The 25,012-nt window shown below is 40.6% G+C and overlaps 1 protein-coding gene and 1 non-coding gene across 2 annotated transcripts in view; both read right to left on the bottom strand.

Annotated features, from left to right (window-relative positions):
- IPO7 (importin 7) overlaps positions 1-22,955 on the bottom strand; it is a 33,509-nt gene extending 10,554 nt beyond the window's left edge. Inside the window, exons 1-15 of the mRNA XM_065755316.1 lie at positions 22,773-22,955; positions 14,099-14,180; positions 12,350-12,503; positions 11,889-12,047; positions 8,089-8,245; positions 7,405-7,494; positions 6,917-7,011; positions 6,732-6,816; positions 4,904-5,038; positions 4,333-4,432; positions 3,206-3,282; positions 2,738-2,854; positions 1,838-1,927; positions 1,164-1,329; positions 235-395 (exon numbers count right to left, since the gene is read on the bottom strand). Of these exons, the coding sequence (XP_065611388.1) occupies positions 235-395; positions 1,164-1,329; positions 1,838-1,927; positions 2,738-2,854; positions 3,206-3,282; positions 4,333-4,432; positions 4,904-5,038; positions 6,732-6,816; positions 6,917-7,011; positions 7,405-7,494; positions 8,089-8,245; positions 11,889-12,047; positions 12,350-12,503; positions 14,099-14,180; positions 22,773-22,856 (1,752 nt within the window). The 5' untranslated portion in view covers positions 22,857-22,955. The remainder of the gene's footprint in view (positions 1-234; positions 396-1,163; positions 1,330-1,837; positions 1,928-2,737; positions 2,855-3,205; positions 3,283-4,332; positions 4,433-4,903; positions 5,039-6,731; positions 6,817-6,916; positions 7,012-7,404; positions 7,495-8,088; positions 8,246-11,888; positions 12,048-12,349; positions 12,504-14,098; positions 14,181-22,772) is intronic.
- LOC136044025 (small nucleolar RNA SNORA23) lies at positions 1,475-1,656 on the bottom strand. The gene has a single exon (XR_010621776.1). It is a non-coding gene; the product is annotated as a small nucleolar RNA SNORA23 (small nucleolar RNA).
- Positions 22,956-25,012: the final 2,057 nt, after the last annotated feature.

The following is a 25,012-nucleotide window of genomic DNA, read 5'->3' as shown; positions in this document are numbered from 1 at the left end:
CCCTTTTTGTGCAACTCCTACCAAAATTCATTAACGCTTCCAGAAGAAAACATGGATAAGCGTTTCTCAGCAAATTCTACAACAATTCTTGGAAATATCCATTTAGTTCAACTTATGAAACCCAAATTCTGAGAAAAAAGTCAAATGGTAGAAGAAAATCATCTGTATTAATGCACTTAAGCAGATTGACCTCCCACACAGAAAACAACTTTCCAAGTCACCAGAAAGCCTTACCAAGTGCTGCGTCATTTCTACTGCAATTGGGGTAACTTCTTCACTATATTCACAGATCATCTTCTGAATCACGTTGGTAAGATCATCATTTTCAGTCTCTCTTATAATATGAAGTAAAGCTTGCATTACAGGTCTAATGAATGGAGTAATATATTCTTTTGCTGCAAACAAATAAGTGGAAATTAATATCTGACAGTATCACTCCTAGAGAACTACAATACCAGTATAAGCATGTCAATATATACTAGTGCTTTGGCATCACTGTACCATCAAAAAGAGTAGTACAAAACATTCAAACAATATTAACATTTAGATTTTTAATTAAGAAGGCTACATCAAGAGGATCACAACTGAACTAACAAAGGCCATAGAGTTCCACGATGTATGGAACGCAAGATTACTTCTCAACACAAGTTTTGATTAACAAAAAGAAGTATACAAGCATTTCTGTCAAATTAGCAGAACAGATATCTGATACAGAATTTATGCTTGCAGCGTTGTTTTTATTCCAGCTTCAGGAACATTAAGCTACATAAAGCATGCTAGGGCAAAACTTACTGTTTTTTAAGTGACAAATTTTAACATAAAGGAACACAGGCTCAGACATTCACCTATACTGCCACTGTATCTCTGACTTAACCATCAGGAGCTATCAAACCGGATGGGTTATATCATCTTATAACACATTTATTGTACTCATCTGAGTGCCTTAAACTGATGTTATTTATAAGAAACTTCTGCGAGCTGGAAGTTACCTTAAGTGATTACAGAATAGACTAACGACTACATTATCAGGGAAGAACAGAATAAAGCTTCCCTGAACACTACAATATTAATGCCTATTTCATTGACACAATTAAGTGTTATGTCTTCTTGAATAATGAAGTAAATACAGTCACTTGGTTGCAATTCATTATAATGAGGGTTACCTTTCTCTTGATTACTGATCAGAACTTGTAGCGCTATGGCAGCTTCCACTTTCACAGGCATTTCTCTATCATCTATCAGACACCGTCTTGTGAGTTCTAAAGCTGTTTGGAGATTCTGGTCACTCTTAAATTTGACTTCACAAAAATAATGAAGAACCCAACAAGCCTGAAAAAGAAGACACTGAGTAACTTCAGTGCTATAAAATTAAAAACAGGATTATTGACTATCCACATACCTAGAACCCATGCAAATTGTTAAATGTGAAATAAAACTAATGTTGAGTAACAATACTACAAAACTCATAGGATGAAGATGTTTGAGGGTATGGAGGCTGGCCAGTGGGAGGCGTGTCATTCAGACATCACTAGACCAGTACTATGATCTCAAGTTCATCTTTGGCTGCAGGTTTTGTGTGAGCAGTACAGTCTAAATGTAAAACACAAACAGACTATACCACCAGACACAGATGGAAAACTATGCACACAGTTCTGCAGCCATTTCATAGCTCCCAGTAGCCGTTCGTAATCATATACAAACACTGATCTATGTGTTCATTTTATTACAGGCAAGAAACAAGTGCACCTGTTCAAGGAAAAAGTAACACCAGGAATATTCCTTAACTCTTGAGCTGGAAAAACTGTACATTTTAACATTAAATCTTAGGCTTTCTTACCCGCGCTCTCATGTAACCCAGCTCACTGCTGAAGAGAGGGAACACGTGATTCTGCAACATATATTCCATTTGATCTTTATATATCTTCTTCTGTTGGAATATTAACAGAAACATTTATCAGTTTAAAATCTCATGTCAAAACATATTCCTAATACAATAAAAATGGCACATATGTAAGTCTGAACTCCTACAGCATGCAAGCTTAAAAAACCCTCACGTTTAACTTTCCCCTTTAAAATAAGGCATCAAGCAACACAAATCCCAGATTTTGCTCCAACTTTACATAGAATCAACTTGTAATTTTCAGACGTAATGGTTCACTATTTTCTTCATTATTTGTGGACTCTAAGAAAAGGCTTTTGTTTGGTGGCATATTACCCTGGTACCAAAAGCAAATGTGGTCTGAGAAACTTCTCAGTCATGGTCCAAAAACAAATGAAAGACCTTTTTCTTATTCACTGCCACGCTAATTGACAAAGTTCACTGATTTCACTTCATTTCTGCACTTCTACACAGAAAAGATCTTAAGTCATCAGCCCCTCACCGGATGGATTGTTGTCTTTTCTTCCATGAAAACGGAATGTAGTTAAATAGTACAGCATAGAAAATGGCACAACAATTCTTACTACAAGCAGAAAATTTCAAAGAACTTAAACACAAGTCATCTGAACTGGATCAAGACCTGGCAAAACCTGCACGATTAAAATGACAGCTGTATAAAAGCAAAAGAATTAAGTGCAATGATTTTTAAAAAGCCTGGCAGCAATTCCAAAGCATGAAAATTCAAACAGCTATTCCCACTTCTAAGACATACATGAGTGAAGGAAAAGGAGGAGAAAGAAAATAAAAGTAAAAAAAAAAAAACAACACAAGAAGAACCACCAGGTTTCTTACACTTACTTTTAGGAGAATTTCAGCTAAAGAACCAATCATATGTAAAGCACCATCTTTCTTACGAGGGTCAGCATTTGGCTCCGTAAGGATCTGATAGCAAAAGCCCATTGTCTTCTGCAAGACCTACATTGAATACACAAAGTATTTCAATCAGTCACGGCACAACCATTCTCAGTGCTCTGAAATGCTCAGGCTGTGTGAACGTCTAATAACCTGCTCTAAGTCTGGAATTTTGATTCTGTTTTACACATCAGTTGTAACACATAACATATACGATATATGGGTCCTAGAGGAGGATACAAATTCAAGTAGACCAGTACAAAATAAATGTGAGATAGATGGCAAATTTTACTGTACTATAATACGACAGAGCTGAAAAGTAAAGCTTCTCAGTAGTTCTTTCAGCAAGTAAATACAGATTATAAAATAAACCAAAGAAGCACTGTGTTTCAGCAAAATCCTTGAACAGCTTACCTCTTTCCTTTTACTACATGATGTAAACAATAACGTCTGAGCAGCAGTTGTTGGTGAAATGAAATCTTCAAATACATCTATTAAATAAATAGGAAAGCTATAAATTGCAGTCTTTTGATGTAAATAATTATCTTAATGTTATCCAATGGTTTCATACAAAACAAAAGAAAGCAATTTTCTGGTTTTATTTCAGGTGCTTCTTCATGCTTTCTTATTACAGATGTTTCAAGATCAGCAAACAGTAGCAGTGAGTTCAACATTCCTGAGAGCTGCATGATTTTTCATGATCACTGCCTCTGCACATCAAATTTGAAACGTCCCATTATTAGAATAAATATTTTTTAGCTAGACATCACTGCCTGCTTCCCTATGTTATCTGCTGCACCATTAAGGGCATGTAACTGGTTCAGTCAAAAAAGCATTTTTCCTTCTTCCCCTGCAGAAGAGGATTATCAGAGCCATATGTAATACCTGTATTGTTTAAAGGTCCTTCTGACCTAATGGACAAGAAATCTCCAAAACCATTATGATTTCTTGTTCTAACCACATAAAAATCGTAGAGGAAAGAAAGAAGAACTTGTTCTGGAAGTCTGAAGTTTCTTCTTTCTTCTCTAGCCTAAAAGAGCTGCACTGGATTACAATAAACTCCATGAACAAAGTAGCAAACCACAAAATAGGGTAAAACTAGACAAGTCTGGAAGGTGAGGCTTGCTTCATGCCATTTCATTTACTGTTATGGTACATCTGTTCAGAACTACAGCATATTTGAAATTCATGGAGATCATGAGAACACCAGAGCCTAAATTATTAGCCAAGGTAAATCACAGACTTTTAGTAGCACTAAACTTAGGAAAATGTAAGCTAGACCTGGACTGCTCGACTTTCCCAAAAGAAACAATGTAAAAATAAAAACCAGCTACTTTACAAGCACAGAAACAACTGTATCACTGACAAAACACTGTGTCTGTCCCATAGGCCAACCTATCTGAAGGTGGGCTACATAAGGTTGTACCATTTGGACATTCTATTTTTTTAAAGATTTGAGTCATCCCTGTTATCACAATCAAAAAAACCCAACCTTTTTTGTGAAGTTAAATTTTAACGTGAAGACATTCCTAAATTCTTACCAAATTTCATGCGAATATATTCGTATGGATCTTCTTGCCAAAGCTCCTCATCAGCATCTGTATAGCACATCAATGGGAAAATCACATCTTGGATAATCCCCTGCAATTAAAAGAAAAGTCGTAAACAAACTAACACTACTAAATTAATCTCTATATTCTGTCCTTCATTTAACAGAAATCAGATTTTTTTCCTCTTCAGTTCTGATACAACCTGGCAACCATCTCAAACTAATTGAAAACAGTCGACTTTTCTGTACTGCCTTAAAGTTTGCTTCGGATTATTCTGTATGGAGATGATTCAGTGTGATAAATCCAGTAGTTATCAACATTTCCAAATTTGTTATGTTGTTGTACAGCCAATTTCATTTGGTAAAATATGAAAGATTCATAGCAAAAAAATAACAGCTAGCTTCACTCATTCATCAAGAAAGACTTAATTAACGAGGCTTAAACTCTTTCTGCAGGTAATTTACAGCAGAGGCTCACAGAAGTTTATTTCTAGCAATGACAGGGACACTGTACTACGATGTAGTGCTGGCTCCTGTAAGTATTAAATCCAGAAAGTGTTTACCTGAATATGAGGTTTCAAATTCTTCCAGGTGACTGCATGTGACACTCCTTGATTAATGTAGTTCAGTGTTTGCTGCAGAACTCTAGGAGCCATGTACTGTTTTTCCTTGTATTGATACAGCACCTTCAGCAACACCTAGAAAAATCATATCTAATTAATAGCATATACTGAGCACTATTTTAAGGTGACAAATGACACAATCCATCAAAATCCTACAGATCCTCCCAAAATGCACCTTAAATGTTTACTCAGATTAAAATGGGTACTGACTAATGCATTAAATGCCACTGTTAATTTTATAAAGCAACTTAAAGCTCAAAACAGGTACTGCGTATTTTTTAAGCATGCAATCTTCTAAAATGAAAACAGTAATGCTAATTAATCACCACTGCTCAGGGAACCTTTTTCTATGAGGCTTATTGCCCTGTCTTCCCAACCCTTAGGGACAAAAATTCATGCCTAAACACTGGATTAGTAAAATGCACCCTGTCAGCCTACCATCCTCGTCTATGTGCTACATTACAACAGGGACACTGTACAAAGAATGTGTGGGCAACAGAGGGTGATGAACCAGTCTTTCCTTTTCTTCAGCTCCAGTTCTTCTGCAGACTAACCAACACGAGTCACAGGATGTTTGCTTAAGTCCCTGGCTCTCCACAATGACACGAAATGGACATGGAAACATTACTGGTATTTAAATTCTAGCTCACCCGAGTTTGCTACTAGTAATACAAGGCTTCCCCTGCAGCCCAACTCAGAGCAGTGGCAATGCTGTACTTGCAAGAGCAGCACCACCAACAGATCTCATTTCCAAGCTTTCATTCAATTTTTTAGATACAATATGAAAAAAAAAAAATCAAAACCAAAAGAACTTAGAAGAGAACTGTTCATTCTTAAATTCATCAATATTCAATGAAAAAAACGGGTGATAGTCTTTGAAAATGAAGACAAAACAGAGGATCAGCAAACGGTCTTCACAGCTACACTACTTAAAAAGTGTTCCAGACAAACATTTCAGGTTTCTTTTAACATATCTAAGTAATGACCTCCCTTCGCTCAGATGCAACAAATTTAAAAAAAATTAAAGCAAAGAATAAGAAAAGACATAAAAGCTCAAGTGAGAAAAAGCAAGATATGGGCTCAAGGGAAATGGGAAAACAAATTCTCTAACTGTATAAAGGAACAACCAAGGCAGCACAGCTCAACAAGTGTTTCGTACTGGTTCATCAGGTCTTTCAAAACAAAAACAAAATCCTGAGCAAAATAACCACAAACACTAGGAGTAAGAATCAATGTATTCCAGCTGGGTAGGGCAAGCCTGCTTCGGTCAAGCTTAAAGTAGTTTATGCAGATAAAATGCTGGATTTTTTTTTTGTTTGACATACACATGAAAAGAATATAGCCTAGATAGTCAACGAGAAATAATAAGATATTAATATTAGCAGTATGCTTCAAGTTTATACTTGAACAATCAGTGATCCCAACATACGTTTTTATCTGTTCATCCATAGCAAAAGGGTGAAAACCACTTCAATATTATTCCTGCAAATAGTCAGAATTTCATCAGGAATCAAATTAAAAAAATACTTAGGAAACTGAACTGAGAGGTGTTCCTCTCATCGTTGAAATAAAGCATTCAGCTCCCTCAGACTTTTCATAAATAGTCTATTTGCAATCTAATCCCTTTCAAATCAACAGATTTTGGAGCTAATACAAGCACACATTCTAGAAAAGCTAAGGAGTGTTTTTATAAAGTAAGAACGAGAAGGAAGAAACGGTTATGAACACTAAACCTAGCTCAATACTCCCAAGGTTCAGTGTTTCTTACTTGCTGAACACCAACAGCAAATGCCTTCAGGAACACTTCAGCAAACTCATTGTACTCCTTGGAAACATTTCCAGGGCTTCCATACCTAGAATTTGAAGCAAGTATGCAAATTAAAGCGTGAAGCACTATTACAGACAGTTATTTGGTTGAGTTCTTAAAAGAAATTATGATGGAAGCTAAAGTACCTCTCAAAAAGCCTAGCTAAGATATGCAAAGCCCACTTCTTGCACTTCCACCAAGGCAACTCAGGTCTATCATCTTCATCAACTTGAAGAGTTTCCTTTAGGAAAAAAATTAAAAAAATTACATGCATTTTGGACACCTACGTAGCATAGTTTAGTTCACTTTAATTTTACAATGCAATTTGCATATCACACTTCCAACTTAAGTATGAAGTACATCCCATCTAAAACTAAATCCCATGATATACATTGCATAAGTGGTCAAATTATTGAAACAAGAAGCCAAAATAAATAATGCTATAATTCAAAAACAGAACTCCTGCACAAGCTACACATTTTCAGAACTTGTCTAGCCTGCTCAAAATATCCTATTTACTTCCAAATTATTTTCTTGGCATCTATTGAGAAAAACATGCAGAAATAATATCTTTTAAAATTTATGAAATGAAAAGTACTTAAGATTAAACAGATAATAATCAAAAGACACTTACAGCTGGTACATCTCTGTCAACAACAGTCTTCAGGATTTCTATCCATTCAGTCAAATTCTGCTGATTTATCAACTCCAAAGGTAATGTGTACTTATCCAAAAGAGAAACAAAATAAATTACATAGCAATTTGAAAATAATGTTACATTCACAGTCTGAATTATAGTTTTTTCAAGTCTATGTCCACAACTAGCTCCCCTTAAAAAAACAAAACAAAAAAACCAAGAACTTAATACAATCTAGACTGCATCCTCCAAAATCTTCTATGGTGCTAGAAATCTTCACTGCTACTTTGCTTATGAAGTACTAAGACACTCCTTAAATAGATATTAGACTGAGTTCTGAAGCAGTTAACATGATGAGTTTCTTTATGAACTACTTTTGCACTGGTATTTCTGTGTAGGTTGGCCTCTACAATCTGTCATTAGAAAAGTAATTTCAACAGTTTTATAGAAAACACTCCAGCTGAGGGGAGAACATGCCTAAGTTTCTGTCTAATGCAAGGACAAAATACAGCACTGATTTTACAGCACAATGAATGATACAAAAAAACTTGTGATGCATACCAGAGCTGAGTAAACGTAAATAATCTGCCACAACTAATATAATACTGTTAATATTTCAGTCTACTTTAAGAAAAAAAAATGCTTTAAATTACTGATTATAAAAAATACACTATTTTTTACCTGGACAAGGGCATAAAATATTTTGAAGATCTGCTTCTGGATGAGGACAGACTGATCAGACGGATCACTCAAGAGTTGAATGAAACTATCCTTCAAAACTGGTAGAAAATGTTGCATTGCAGCTATCAAAGGGCTACGCTCCTCTGGTTTCTTGTACCTTTAGATAAAAGACAGCTAGCTTTATAAGTCTTTCAGGAAGTTTTGGAACTCTGTAAGCCCACCCTTCCCCAGGAGACACGAGCAGGTTGTTCTGAACTGAAATATAACCAATGTGTGGTTAAAAAATCCTAACCATTTCTTGCTACAGAACTCAGAGTAAAACTATAGCCTGGCAACATTACAAACAAAAAGCAAGTAGAAAAACAAAGTGGAGTTTGTTACTCCATTAGATATCCACGTTATGTTTCTGCTAGTACTGCATTCCTGCCAATTTACACACTCTGAATACTAAATCACATTCTGCCCCACCATTACTATAGTGAAAAAACAGTCAAAGCACTACACGAAGTGCAAGCAGAAGGAACATATTTATTGCTAAAAATAGCAGATGTTGGGCTACCAGTAAAATTCCAGAAGTACATTTATCAGGGTTCACACCTCATGAAAAATATTTCCAAAAGCTGGATAACTTCACCAGCATTGAAGAACGCAAACTGAAAGGTCTCCCACATCTCCCTATCCAATTTGCCCACATCTAACAACCTGAATGTAGGCTTGAAGGGCACATGACAGACTCGCAGCAGGCTTCAATTGCAATACACTTTGAAACAGGGCTGAAATGAGAGCTACATTCCCTTTCCCAAAACATTTCAACATTTCTGAAAGAAAATGAAGCCGCATTTTTATATTCCATCCCCAACTTTTAATTTGCTAAGAAGGAAGTCCTTGTTAACTCAAGTGTTATCTCTGCAAAACAGCATCTAGTTCATGCAAGTCCTAAGAACGAAGTAAAGATCACTAAGAATATACAGCATGATTTTTTGGTTTAAGCAGTTAATACTCTTGGATTCTTGTGGGAAGATTTTGCCTGTTTGTTGGTTTTTTTTTCTTTGTTTTAAAGATCTTTTGTAGACTTTTCACCACTATTAAACATTATCAGTGCACAGTCTCTTACCAGTGTCATTTTGCAGAAATATGAAATCTACTCAGTTTACTCCCAGATGGCATGTGCTGTAAAAATTACTAACAGAACAGTGAGCTCCAAAATCCTGTTCAAGTAATATAGCTTACACATTTCTGTATGACCGGCAAAGCTGATCCTGGCTAACTTCACCAGAAAGTGAAGTATGAGTAGTTATGAATAGCTGTTGGCCTCAATTAAAGCATGTGATCAGCTAACACTGTGAACACACCTGTTACCTTAGTTAATCACACAATAAATATGCTCATTATCTGGAGAGGTCCCACAAGATTGGAGGCTTGCCGATGTGACTCCCATCTACAAGAAAGGCCGTAAGAAAGACCCCGGGGAACTACAGGCCTGTCAGCCTGACCTCAGTAGCAGGGAAAGTTATGGAGCAGATGATCTTGAGGGAGATCACACGACACATGCATGGCAACCTGGGGATCAGACCCAGCCAGCACGGGTTCACCAGGGGCAGGTCATGCTTGTCCAACCTCATCTCCTTCTATGACTGGGTGACCAGACAGGTAGATGAGGGAAAGGCTGTTGATGTAGTCTACCTGGACTTCAGCAAGGCCTTTGACACAGTCAACCACAGTATTCTCCTGGGGAAACTGGCAGCCCGTGGTGTGGACAGGTTCACTCTTCTCTGGGTGGAGAACTGGCTGGAGGGCCGTGCCCAGAGGGTAGTGGTTAATGGAGTTAAGTCCAGCTGGCGTCCTGTTATGAGTGGTGTCCCTCAAGTGTCGGTATTGGGGCCCATCTTGTTTAATATCTTTATTGATGACCTAGACGAGGGAATTGAGTGTACCCTCAGTAAGTTTGCAGATGACACCAAGTTGGGAGGATGTGTCAAACTGCCTGAGGGTAGGGAGGCCCTTCAGAGGGATCTGGATAGGCTGAATAGCTGGGCTGAGCTCAATGGGATGAGGTTCAATAAGGCTGAGTGCCAGGTCCTGCACTTTGGCCATAATAACCCCATGCAATGCTATAGGCTTGGGGCAGAATGGCTTGAAGAATGTAGAGAGGAAAAGGACCTGGGGGTGTTGGCTGATGCTCGGCTTAACATGAGCCAGCAGTGTGCCCAGGTGGCCAAGAAAGCCAACAGCATCCTGGCCTGTATTAGAAATAGTGTAGCCAGCAGGAGCAGGGAGGTGATCGTCCCCCTGTACTCAGCTCTGGTACGGCTGCACCTCGAGTACTGTGTTCAGTTTTGGGCCCCTCACTACAAGAAGGACATTGAGGCCCTGGAGCGTGTTCAGAGAAGGGCAACAAAACTGGTGAGGGGTCTGGAGCACAAGTCTTATGAGGAGCAGCTGAGGGAGCTGGGATTGTTTAGTCTGGAGAAGAGGAGGCTCAGAGGAGACCTTATTGCACTCTACCACTTCCTGAAGGGGGGTTGTGGTGAGGAGGGGGTGGGCCTCTTCTCCCTGATAAATAACGACAGGACGAGAGGGAATGGCCACAAGTTGCGCCGGGGAAGATTTAGATTAGACCTGAGGAAGCATTTTTTCTCTGAAAGAGTGGTCAGGCACTGGAATGGCCTGCCTAGGGAGGTGGTTGAGGCACCATCCCTAGCGCTGTTCAAGAAGCGTTTCGATGAGGTGCTAAGGGATTTGATTTAGTATTTGGGTAGGGATAGTGATAGGAGGATGGTTGGACTAGATGATCTTGTAGGTCCTTTTCAACCTAATGTATCTATGAATCTATGAATCATATCAGAAGTTTTTTTTTTTTTTTTTTACACAAGGACTACTATAGTCATAATTTACCACAAGTCAACACTTAATGTTTATCTCATCAGTTTCTGCTGCATATTCAATGAAATATATTTAATTTAGAAGTTGAGCAAGCTTGCTTTCTCATTGGGACTTGCAATTTTCATTCACAGAAAGACTTCTGCAATATAATCACATACAGAGGTGTTTAAAGCTCTTCTCTTGAAAATCATTTGTGAGGAACCATTATCCACCTGTTCTACCATCACAAATTCAACATGGAGTAATACTGCACATAATGACTCAAAGATTAAACTGTGGATTCCCCCAGTTACAACAGTTGCATGACTTCAGGATTGCAATCTTTACCACTTAAGCCAGCCTCCTACAGGCCAGCAGCAAAGCTCCACTTGACTTCTCAAGCTTTAAAGCTCGGAGCGTTAAGACCAGATACAGAGCCAAAGACATTCAGAATTTACAGGAGGATTAAACCAAAGCCAAGTCATTTTGACATTTCCTAGCATTCAAGATTTCACACTTAGAAACCTTTGCAATGTTAACTGCTACTGATACCTAGAGTGCAAACTCCTTAAGTTTCAAACTGCTGGGAACACAGAATTGTTTGCTGCAAGAAGTCTGACTTGAAGCAGATTTTCTTACTGCTATGAAGCTTATATCACTGAAACATTTCAATCCAAATATAAGAAGCATCAAATCAGTGCTTTAAAGATGCACCCTTTCTTCCAATCTTAATTTCTTAATGGAAGCAGTTTTTCTGTCATTTCTTAGAAAAGATATGAGCCAGCAACAGCATGGTAAGTCTCTAAATTTAGATGTCTATCAACCTGTGCTTGATCCCACATGCAATTTTACACCATTGGAATATATATACAGTACACTAGAGATGTAAGTGTATTCATCCTGCTCTTATATACGGTAGAAAAAAAACCCCTACTTACTCATAGTTTTTCACAAGTTGATAAAGACATAGAAGAATCCCAAGCCAACAAGCACTGTTGTCAGATTGAAGATAAAACCCAATTTTCTCCACAACTGCAGTCCAACGACTAGGATAGTCATGCTTGATAATATGATGAATGCAAGTAGTAAGTTGTACTCTGGAAATCAAGTATACAGTGATTAAATAATACTCCTGTGGTTTTGAAACAGCTAATGTCATATAACACTTCACTTCAAGCTTTTTTTTTTTTAATAGAAAGTTTAGGTTCCATACTCTGTTTAATAGTATTCATTTGAGGAACATTAACTAATCAAGTGACAGGGGTCTGACTTTTCATTGTGAAGGATTTTGTACCAGGAAGTTTCCGCAGGCTGTATCAGTAGTGTAAAAAGAAAAATAAACAAGCAAAAAACAAGTCAGAAACCATAACGAATTCAAAAACATGTAAAAACTGCATACCTAATCAGCTCAGGAGATTGAATAATGGCTTCTACAATATTTTCACGAATGCAGTGTCTATCTTCTTCAGGGATGGAGTAAGGAGGGATCTCTCCTGGTGCAGTTTCACGGTCCGGCCAATACTGGGTTATCATATTTTTCAAGTAGATAACCCCTGTCAGACAAAAGTAACAAAACAGCTCGTAACCAAAATATCAAATGAACACGCATTTTGCCAAGATAAATCTATTTCAGAACATAACTGATTATAATGACCAATGTATGACCATTTCTAACAAGGAGATCCATAACACATACAAATTATTAATTTGCTGTGTTGATATTTCTTCACCTATTTATTCTGATTTTTGTATTTAGTACTGCAAACAATGTTTATCCACATGAAAACATTAAACACTGTTTTCTTCTGCTTCATATAAAAAGCTTGTATATCCCTTCAGCATAAAGCTGCTGAAAAAATCCATTACAACAATTTCTCACTATTTTCAGTAAAACAGTCTTTAGTATTAATTGCATTTGATCTATCTAAAACATCCTATGTATTTTCCAAATGAAAAAACCCCCTCAAGTAATCAGCTCTCCAATACAAGTATGAATGTTAAAAAGAAAGCAAGCTCCCTTTATACCAAGACTGCGGGCCATGGCTATTGGGCCGCTGACACAAATGCATGCTTTTACCTTTTGACAACCAAACTCAAACTGCTTATTTGGCTGAGTATAGTTTACAGCACTTGAAAAGAAACAGACTGACAAATGCAACAGGAAATCTTGAATTTCAAACTAACAGCAAAGTTACTATTAATCTAATCCTATACACAAACCCATTAAGCAAATTCTTTTTCCAAACCTCACATCCACCTCCTGAAGAGTCAGAAGCAAAGGGTTTCTGAAAGGGTCTGCAAGATACAAAACAACTCGCAGATATGTGCTATGACAACACTGAGGTGATGCAGACTTAAGCCTGTCCTCAGTGGGATTTATCATACCATTAATTGCTTCATAAAACACACACTTGGTAAGCCATGTGCTATGAGAGTTGTCTCCACTCACTGTGGACTGCTTTATTTTTTAATTAGCTTACATCAAGGTGGAATTCTCAGAGGTTTTCAATCTTCTTCCCCCTTTTTTCACATACACATTAAGCAGCAACCTAACACAATGCAATGCTTGCTGTCTCCAAGCATCAAGACAAAAACACAAATCAGGCTTACGCTGCAACCTGGAATAGTCTATTACCTGGGAAATCCCAACAAGTGATCAAGATCATATCACCTGAGCTGTTTAAGCCCACTGAATCATTGTATCAGAAACACTTCCCAAGTAATAATAGTAGCTTTAAAGTGATAATTGGAGCTGTCAATACTCAAAATTGAATTATACCGATGACTTGTGCAAATTATTGAGTTCCAAAGGACATGATTTGTTTTCTTATGCTTATAATGTCCAGAAACATTAGCATACCAGTGAAAGGAAAAAATCAGTGGCCCAGGCCAAGCATACTAGCACTACTCCGGTTTCCCAAAGATAAAGGGGAGCAATTGCTGAAAAGTCAGCCACCTTCTCTTTTTCTTCCCCACCTGATCTAGTGTACGGTGCCAGGTGCAGTTTACAATGACCATAATTCTGATGACTCCCAACTTTTAGGTATTTGAAATTAAAACCATTAGAATTCCTCAACGGTATCTGCACGTGTAGCTGTGTTGGCACACCATTACAGCAGAAACAACGCATAAGGATTTGAAAACTTGCCTGCCTGTCTCACTGGTAAATCCAGTTGCTCGGACATAGTGATCTGAAGCAAAGTTGAAACAAAGTTCACTGACTTATGAGCCTGTAAAACACACAAAAAAAAAGTTAAAATCATAGCACTGTCATCGTTTTAAGTTTTCATTCTGGAGCACTCCTGTTTGCTCTCACAACCTTTTTATAATGATGTAATGCTATCAATGGAATACCAACAACCCAGTTTCACAGTTAGCAAGCAAAACAAAGCATTCCAAAATGTCATGCTCATTGCACTCTGAAGATAGCACGTAGAGGAAAAGTCCTGCCATTTCAGGTAACAGAGTTGAAGAAACCGTTAAATAGGCTTCAGGAATCAGCCTTGTATAGTACTGGAAAAAATCACTGAATATCCAATTTTCAAGTGACTTAACAAGGTATGAATTCATTTTACCATCTTCTCAACAGACAGCAACTGCCTTGCTAAAACCACGCCCAGCCTTACCAAGCATGTCCAAGTCATACTCTGCCATGTTGATAAGAATGGCTTCAAGTGACCACCACTGCTTTGCTGCAGCGACTGTGAGTGCAACCCCTCAACAGCACATCAGCACTACAGAGAACTCCATGGAGTCAAATTCTATCCTTAAAAAATTAGCTATCCTTAACTGAAAACATCACTTCCTTCAAGTTCACGAGTCAATGGTCTGGAGCTGCACGTGCTTTACCTTCACTAACATGACAACTTTGGTTTGTGCACTCTTTAGAACTCTATCAAAGACAACTGTACAGATTTAACTACAGTTAACTGTTAAACTCAGAAAGCAAACTCTTACCTACTCTTTACTGAGCTTTTACTCCCTACGCAAAAAGCAAACAAAACAGTTCTTTGTAAAGCATTAGAATTACAATACCCATTTATAAAAACAAAACAAAGAAACAAAAGAATGTCTCATTTGCAGCAGAGCAAATGAACATCATAAGGAAAAAAGATAATTATGAACTATCTTTCTGTTCCTTTAGTAGAACTAAGAGCTCACAAACAGAAATGACAGTGTTCCTCCTAAGCAGGTGATGCTGCCCGGCTTACTCATACCACACCAGGTTCTTGTCTCTGACCTTAATTTTCCCAATAAAACATCTCCTAAATGTCCTAGTGTAAGCAAGATAAAAAGGGACGTGACAGCAACACACGTACTTGCACAAGAATTGGATTTGTGTAGCTTGCTTCATCCCCTCTAATACTTTATTCTGATTTTAAATGAAGAATTTATTTGACTGAAGACTTACCCCAAGATACTAAAGTGTAAAATCTACAGATTTTGGAAAGCCCACAGCAGCGACACTTGCATCAGGTCCAACTGTAATTGCTTATTTGTGCAGGGTGCCTTGATGCACTTGGGAGGAAGGCACACCGACATGAGCGTGCATCTTTCTGGCCCGATTCCCTCTGACATCCCTGACATTCTCATGAAGCAAATATACTTTCACATTAAAAAAAAAAAAAAGCTATTTGTTTTCAATTGTCAAGTATACTGTCAAATATTTTGAAGCAAAATTTACTTGTAACAATTTCTACTACAATTCCAGGACTATTCAGCTCCTTTTTCTTAAGTGACATTAACAGACACTTCTCTAACACTAATTCAGCACTGAACTGCACTGTACCCCTAATTTGTCAATGGGAGTACTCCTGTAACTCAATGCATTAAGAACATGTTGAAAAAGACTGCAGTTTCAGTAACATTTAATTTATACCTACACGTAAGGTTGTATTACAGGCAGCACAAAACAAACTTAAAGTAAAAACTGAAGTTTTTCTACAGTAAGAAGGATAAATTTCACTGCCTTTTTAATATTGAAAATTCTTTAATGCATTTCATGTTCAGAATTTGGGAACTATTTAAACCTAGAATACTGAAAACCAAGTATTCCTTTCATTTTCTTGTGATAAATGGTAACTTTAGACAGAAGTAAAGCTACTATAAAAGATATTTCAATATATAAATAAAAAAGTATAGTTTCCCAGAACCATTAAGGTTGGAAAAGACTACCTGTAAGATCACCTAGACCAATGCCAGCCCATCCCCACCATGTCCACTATCCACATCCCTCCATGCCACACCTGCATGGCTCTTGATGGTGACTCCACTTCCCCGGGTAGCCTGTGCCACTGCCTCACCACTCGTTCATTTTCACTGCATCCTCTGAACTATCAAAGAATTTAAGATGATAGGACCAGCACACGTAACACTACCTGTGTCTCCCAAAATCTTACAGAAATCTTCCTTATATTTCAGTCACCACACACCACCAATCATAGGGACGTGCTTCTCCATCAGTTTTACTGTCAAAGCACAGGTTTGAGCTGGAAATAATTGGTGACTTTAATACAGCTGGCATACAAAATAACTTTTCACTTGAAACATCCTATTAATTCATTCAGTTAGAGCAGAATTCACGCACAGAACACATTATATATGAAGGATTTCCCATCTCTTCATAATAAACTTTCCCACCCCACCAAAATGAACATGTTTCTAGAGAGGCTGAAACGTGAAGCACAGCTACATGAAAGGATGTAGATACTGAGTGGGCAAATAAAAGCTCAGCTTCTACAGAACTCCTCACTAGCTCCCTTGCTTTGCTTTACTATTAAGAAGAACATTCAGCCTTGGCATTCAGATAAAACAAATGAACTTAATTTGAGAATCGTTGCATAGGTGCCTATTTTCTATTTACAGCACTAAGAATACTGAACACACGCATTTCAGCTATTTTAATCTTTAGTATTTTTATACTGCAGAGATGGCTGGCCTTCAGGACATGGTGTACGCCTTCACTGACACCACTGCTAAAAAACCAACCAAACAAAAAGCCAACAACCAGCACTGACAATTAGCATTGGTCTACAGAGACCTTCCAAGGCTCCAGAACACAACTAAGGCTGCCACTCCACAACGGCCTCTTCCGTATGCACCAACAGCGTGGAAAATGGAAACAAGTTCTGACTGAAGTTTGACACAGATAAAACCCTTATTGTTGTGCTCCTTGCTTACAAGCACCCTTTACTTTTATAAATACGAAATTAAGAGAACTATGCTAATTGCAAAAAAAAAAAAGTTTGTGTCACAAACTCTATTTCCCAACATGCAAGTCAGCATTAAAAAAAAAAAATCATCTCAAGTCCTTTCCCGTTACTAATCTTCCGACGTGCCATGTCACTGCTATGACTTTCTGTTGTCTAAGAGCCAAAGAATCTGGGGACTTTTCCCAAGAGCAATCTCTGCTATGCAGCCTCACTGGCTGAGGAATGTGCTCTATCGGACCACAAACGTTGCACCACTGTCTGTTAATATCAGCATTCCAGAACATACAATCTTTGTTCATCTTTCTCTGCAGATTTTTCCTAGCCAAGCTGGTTTGCTCGCCATGTGCTAAAACAATTTTCTTATGAGGTGTCATGCCAGCCTCAATCTGAAACATATATCAAGTACAAAGAAACCAGATGATGGCACAAAGAACTACCGACAGTTCGTTATGATACACAAAGGCACTTCTTCCCACTAATGATATCCACTGAAGACATTCTTCTGTAATAGCACTATTATTTATATCTTACAAAGCATGCACAACATTAACTGATTAAAAACAACAAGCTTAATTCATCACAGGTGAAAGGGTCTCCATACATTCTTCTGAGATGTCAACTGCATCTGCAGAGTCAGAGTCCTACACCTGGAGAACGACAACTGTGTGCATCAGTACAGGTTAGGGGCTGGAGAGGAGCTTTGCAGAGAAGGACTTGGGTGTCCTTGTGGGCAACAGGTGGCCATGAGCAGCAGTGTGCCCTGATGGCCAAGGACAGTGATATCCAGAGGTGCATTACAAAGAGTGGGACCATCAGACTGAGGGTGGTGATCCTCCCCCTCTACTCTGCCCTAGTGGGGGTGCAGCTGGAGTGCTGTGTACCACTCTGGGCTCCCCAGTTCAGGAAAGATGGGGATCTCCAACAGGGAGTCCAGCAGAGGGCCGCAAAGATGCTGAGGGGCTTGGAGCATCCCCCTTGTGAGGAAAGGCTGAGAGAGCTGGGGCTGTTCAGCCTGGAGGAGAGAAGGCTGAGAGGGGATCTTACCAATGCTTATAAACATCCGCAGTGCGGGAGTCAGGATGGGGCCAGGCTCTTTTCAGTGGTGCCTGACAACAGAACAAGGGGCAATGGGCACCAACTGGCACACAGAAGTTTCACCTGAACACAAAGATAAACTCTACTATGCAGGTTGCGGAGCACTGGAATGGGCTGCCCAGAGAGGCTGCTGCAGTGACTCTTTCTATGGAGATATTCAAAACCTGCCTGGATGTTTTCCTGCGCAACATGCCGTGTGAAACCTGCTTTAACAGGAGTTGTGCTTGATGACGATCTCCTGAGGCCCCTTCCAATCCTTACAATTCTGTCATTCTGTGAAGCACCTCCTCAGCTGTCAGTAAAAAAGCAGATCAGAATGGTAATAAAATATACATTTCTGAACTAGAACTATAGGTTGTATTAATACAATTATTCAAATCAGTACATTTAAATAAAAGCTATAATTTATTTTTAAGAGAGCTAAAAAACACAATTTAAATACATTTCCTCAGTTCCAATTCTGAAGAGTGCAGTTTTTTTTTTATCTAGCCTGTAACAGCACTAGGCAAACACACAGATATGACAGGGAGACGAAACAGCTTGGCTTTTTTATAGAAAGGTAAGGTCAGGAACTGTAAGGCCACGCTGAATCAGCAAACTCCTCTGTAGCACTCTTTCAATCCTTTTTTAAGAACTCAGCAGGTGTGGAAGTCATTCTGACCTCAGGTTTTTGCAAGCTGGTTTTATCACCTTATGCAGCTGTAAGGCATATGTAAATGAAGTTTAAGGTCCACTAAAAACACACACGTGCATACCAAATCTGGGAAATGTATTTGATGCTCATTTCATCAGAATGCCGTCTGCAAGCTCTGAGACCTATTTACTCTTCCATTCAAAGGAAAAAGGATACGTGCTCTTGGTAAAAGTTAGCTAAGCACACACAGTGACCATTTGCTAAGCCTTGAGGAGTAAGGGGCAAATCACCCTCAGCTGCTCGGATTGTGCCTTGTGCTAGTCAGCATGATTCAAGCATCCAACTGCTTCCTAGTGACAGCAACACTCCCTTGATTCCTCACTGCCCCCAAGGGGATTTCTGGTGCTGGACAAGCCTCTGCATACACAACCTAAAACCACTCCCTCACAAAACACCTCTCATCCAGCACACATCAGTACAAATGGAAAAAAAGAGGAAACAGAAATAGGAGAGAATAATTGTGTACTTTCATAAAAATGTCATGCTAAGAAGTTCAAACAAATACCTATGATTCGGGAATCAGACAGAGTCAGGAAACTTGTGCTCTGTTCCTGGTCTTAGATGCACTACAGCATATAGCTGTGGGTGTCATAAATTAAGACCATGTTATACCTCCAAAGTAAATAAAAATAAAAGAAGTGAAAGCACCATTACAAAATACCTACTCCAAAGCATTCTAAAACACAGCACGCCACTATTTGGAAATCGCTGAGTGAAGCATATGTAGCAAGGAACTTGATTTTTCCCCTTCACTGCAAAGTTCCAATAGAGTCCAATCATTTTAGTTCATCAATCCATTCCTCTGGCATTTGGAACTACTGGGCAGGCAATGAAAGACACTACACGAGGTCGCACCACTCTTTGTTAAAGCCACCGCATGCTACCATGACTCGTTCACAAGCTCAAGCATTTTCTTTACTATCATTTGTATTAGAACATGAAAAAGGGTAAATACAACTCCTGAAAGGCTATTTTCAATGAAGCAACAGGGTAAATTTTTCCTTAAAATCCTGTTAAGCTTCGGCATACAAAGCACTGAGTTACTGGGGTTGTCTCTTCTTTTAAAAAATAAGATAAAATTTCTCAGGCAGAGAAGTTGGATAGCTCTTCTGAAAAGCAGCTCATGCACACTGGGGTCATCTCAAATGCAAAACATATGGTAAGGTTACATGATCAATTCTGCTAAACTGCAGAGGAGAAATCTGCAAGGAGAATATTATCTAACAACAGCACCTTTATAAATACGTTGATATTAAGAAATGAAACAGCAGCGTGCATAATTTTCAGGGGGTCAGTTCATGAGTGCATAGTTAAAAATATCTATTTTCATCATCGCTTCTTGGAAACACTTTATACACACAGTACAAAGACTGCTTCGAAAGGAAATGAAGTCCTCCTGCTGCTTTCCAGTAGCTTACTGGAAGAGTCTGGTTCTAAGGCCTTGTAAAACTCTGTCTCCTCTGAAAGACAGCACAGAGACACGTGAACATCTCACAGCGTACCATTAGCTGGAAGTCACACATTGGACACAAGCACTAGCAGTATCATTCTCTTTAACTTATCTAATTAATGAAAGTAAAACCAAAGAGATGGAGAACCCCGAGCTGCTTGCATTTAGCATATCTCAACTCAAAAACCTCACTGTACTTAAAGCACGGGTAATATAACACAAGACAACGTAATGAAAGAATAGAAGAACTCATGACTTAGCCAAGGTCAAAGGAAAAACAGTAAGGTCTAGCCAAATCAACAATCACACATCTCAGCCCCTTTCTCAAGTCAGTGGAAACTCTCGCTTGATAGGGTATGATGCAGACAGATCCGGATATTTAACTCTTGATTAATTAGAAATATCAGTTACTGGCTGAAGCTCATTCTCTTCTGATAAGGTAAAAGATCATCCTACTAGAAAGTGCCCTCAGCTCAACAGAGACACTTCAGGAAAAATAAGGAGACAAGAGAAAAGGTCAACCAAGGACAATTAATAGACAAGTTACAAAAGTGTTCCTCTGTCCCTAGCCACCTGCAAGAAGAGCATTCACTGCTGTAGGATTTCACCTCAGCAGAAAAGACATACTTGTACTCAAATATTAACTGAGAACACAACTGCTCTAACATTTAAATTCAGAGCAGTGTCCTGCAAGCAAACGCATAACTGATTTCAGTAACTCCGTGTAAAAACAAGGCCACGAATGTGAATACAATTACATGTTTTTACCAACATTTGCAGATTTAGGGTGTAGTTGTTTTTGCTGTTTTTCATTTTTTTTATCACAAATGGAGTGTGAAAGATCAGCGAGCCTGCATTTCAAATAGAGAATTCTTAGTCAAGGGTTCAGTGATGTCTGGTGCTTTTGAAAGGGCACACGTATTTGGGTTTCATACCAGTTTAATACTGGTGTAGTGCATGACAGGCCATGTTTTGATTCAGAAATGGGAGCAGAAGCCAGCAGATGGTGAGCACAACCCCTCACGTAACAGTTAGCCATTTGCTGAAGAACCCGACTGGCAGAGAACGCAATTTCCTGCACGTTCAGCAACTCAGTACCTGCAGAAAATAGCTGGAATAGATTTGAAGTAAGTTACTATATATAGATATTGACACACACAGAATAAAAACTTTGCATACCGGAGTCAGATTAAGAGTCCACGTATGTTGTTGCATTTATAAGCAGCTGCATTATTTTTACTTACAGCTTAAATAAAAACCACTGAGAATATATTTTTTTTACAGAAACGTACGGAGGGAGATAGCCAACTTACTTAACACAAGCCTAATCAGAGTGTGGTGTTAGAGCTATGGATTTCAGACGTGTCTAGCATTTGCTTATTGAACGTCTTCCAGCAGTTCGCTGTAGTTACACCTCTCATAGCACTGACAAGTTGTACTTCCAGTTTTTGGAGGTTCCCCTGCTGCCAGCAGAATGCCTGGGCCGGTTTGACTGAAGCTGACTGCACAGGGGCTGTGCTGGACACACCGAGGCAGGCCTGAGGTCCGCTTCAGGGTGACAAAGAAAAGCGTGCGTGGGAAGGCCTAGCTCAGGGCACCACGGGAGCTGCCACGTGGGCTCACCCCTCACCTCTCTGCCTCCTTCCCCTCCACGCCAACCACCAGAGCACCTTTTCATCAAGACTGTGTGGGAACCGCGAGGGTTGGGCTTCATCAATAAGGAGAAGCGTTCACCTACCAGGTGAAGTGAAACAAGAAAGCAGCCGTCTCCTCAGGCCTGTGGAGGCAGGGCCCGCCAGCTGTTAGGCCGCGGCACAGAGGCACGCGGTGCGAGCAGATGACAGGGCTGGGCCGGAGCCCCATCGTCTCTCTTTCTCTCTCTCCACGTCTCCCGGGCACGTGTTGCTGCTACACCCATTCAACACACCCAGCTCGGCCACGCTGCCGGGCCGGAGCCCGAAGGACGGGAGAATCCCCTCTCCCACCGAGTGAATTCGGCGCTCCCCTCCCGGCCTTCCGAACGGAGAAAGCCGGCTTCCGCTCTCGGGCAGCCCGAGGCCGCGAGCCGGCCCCGGCCGAGCAGAATCACAATGGAGTCGGCCCCTCCGCCGCCTCCGAGCCCCGCCCGGCCCGAGCACCGCAGCCACGTGCGGGGCGGCCGCGGCCCGGCGCTCGGCACCAGGCGGGGCCCGGCAGCCCGTGCGGGGGGCAGGCGGGCAGGGCCGAGTACGGCGGGGTGCGTGCGGCCCGGCCCGGCCCCCTCCAGCCGCTCCCCGCGCCGCTCCCGGCCCCGCAGGCCCCCTCCGCTCCGGCCCGACCCCGCCGCCCTCCCCGCGCCCCTTCCGGCCCAGGCCCCGCGGCTCCCCCTCACCTCGTTGAGCTGACGCTCGGCGGCTTCCCGAAGCGCCGGGTCCATCGTGCCCCGCAGGGCCTCGATGATGGTGTTGGGGTCCATGGCGGCGGGAGGCGGGGGGCAGGGGCCGGGGCCGCGCCGCGCCGTGCGCACATGGACCCGCCGCCTCGCAGCGGCCGCCGGCGCGAAAGGAAGGGAAGCGCCAAAGGCCCGGATAGAGCGGCCGCCGCCCGCCCGCCAGCCAGCGGCGCCCTTCCGCCGCCCGCGCCCCGCCCCGCGCCGCGCCGCACCACGGGAGCTGTAGTAGCGCGGCGCTGCCACGGGGCGCGGCCCCTGCGCCGCTGAGCGGGGCCGAGCTCAAGCGGCGCCGCCGAGGAAAGGAAGGGGGTCCCACGCTGCCCGTCCGGGAATAGCTCTCAGAAGAAGGCGCGTCGAGCGAAAAGAGGAAAACAAAAGTGCTCCGAGGCAGGCGCACCGAGGGGATCCTGGCACATACAAGACACGCACTAAAATTCCCAAGTGAATAGCTTTTCCATCATCGCTTCTAGACTCCAAACTGGATCCCCCCATTTCTCTTACTGCTACTTGGTTTTGTTTTCAAAGCTAACAGCACTTGTGATTAACAACGTGATTTTTTATTATTATTATTTATGGCAGGTATGAAAATTAGTCCATTTATAAATCTAACCACTGAAGCAGCGATGAATGGCTCCCTTTCCAAAACAGCCTATAAAACCTACAGCTCCAGCAGAACCCAGCGGTGGTGTAGCATCTTTTCAGGATACAATGTCCTGTAATACTCTACAAACTGCCTACATCTGCAGTTCATGCCACTTCGGGGTGCTGCCCAAAATGCAAACGAAGGTGAAATACTGTAGACTCAATATCATCAAAAATGCTACAACATAATCATTTCCATGCTTTTGTGTCACAGCACAGATAGCAAGATCAAATCTCAGTGCTCTTGGTATCAAAGAAGCAAGGCAATAATGCCTCTAACCAGGGAGAACACAGATGCTAAGCTGATCAGCAACTCCTGAAACAGAACGTGTCTGCTGTAAAACGAAAAATAAGAACTTTAGAGGACAAAGGACTGACAGTGTGAGGGTTTTATGAAATGCTCTTCATCAGATATACAGGTGCAAAATGCTGCAAAGAAAAGGAGCACAGTGGTGTAGCTGCAGAGTTAGTGACAGCCCCAGAGAGGCTGTGGTCACAGAAGGAATTGTCCAGAGTCTGAGTACTCTGGATCTGAAGATACGTATATGGTCGCTCCAAGAAGAAACACCCATGAGGTTAAAAAGGTATTTTTCACCAGTCTGAACAATTTGTTAATGCCAAGTGCTGTGGGTAACGTTGAGAGAGATGAAATAGGAAGGATCAAAGAAAGCACACGTACCAGCAGTGTGAGTGGAACAACATAGCAGGTGACAACTGACATCAAAGTGTGCGGAGCTGCTGAGCTGCAGCACCCCATATTGACACCTCTTTGGGATTGAATGAACACGCCCACTTCTGTGAAATTCTGCAAGCCAGACAAAGGAGACACTTAAAAGTAGCCACTAGAACGCGGTTATCAGTATGGATTATTAGCCAACACTGCTTGGCAGACACAGGAGTGTAAAATATCCTACTAAAATATGAGAAAACACCTCGCTGCATGCAAATGCTTTAGATTAATTGATAAAATAATTCGTTTTTAAATCAAATTTCAAAGCACAAAACTTAAGGTGGGAGAAAAACTCGTCTCTTAGCCAGAAAAAACTCATCAAATTGTTAATCTCCATACCAAACATAATAATAAATCATTGTATGTGCTGGAGAGGTTAGCTGTGTAACACTCTGCGTCTACCTGTACGAACACTTGTAGACAACCAGAGAGCACTGTGAGAGAACTGAGCTTCTCAAATTATTTCTTAAAGGCAAATGCGGTATTGTGTGGGCCTCAAATCTTGGATACAAATCAGTTACAATTACTCCTGAAGATAAACATAAACTGTTGCGGGTTTAGCAGTCCTGTATTTTCCCCATGAAGTTGGAACTGTAACAAAGAAAATATTTATTGGCTTCAATGAAGTTGCATTCTCCCTTGGAACTGAGTGCAGAGCACCGATCGGCCTGTATGCCTTTCCAGGATACAAGTCAATTTACAATAAATGAAAAGCCAGAAGCCAAACATTTGGGCCTCGTCAAGTTTGGGTACTTTACCACGTCTGTCCTGGAGCTACTCCTCTGAAAAATAATACGACGAAGGAAAC

This window comes from Cyrtonyx montezumae, unplaced genomic scaffold (genome assembly GCF_038088225.1).
Source record: "Cyrtonyx montezumae isolate F1298 unplaced genomic scaffold, pur_monq_1.0 scaffold_10, whole genome shotgun sequence".
Classification (NCBI taxonomy): domain Eukaryota; kingdom Metazoa; phylum Chordata; class Aves; order Galliformes; family Odontophoridae; genus Cyrtonyx; species Cyrtonyx montezumae.
This window is presented reverse-complemented; position numbering and strand designations above follow the sequence as displayed.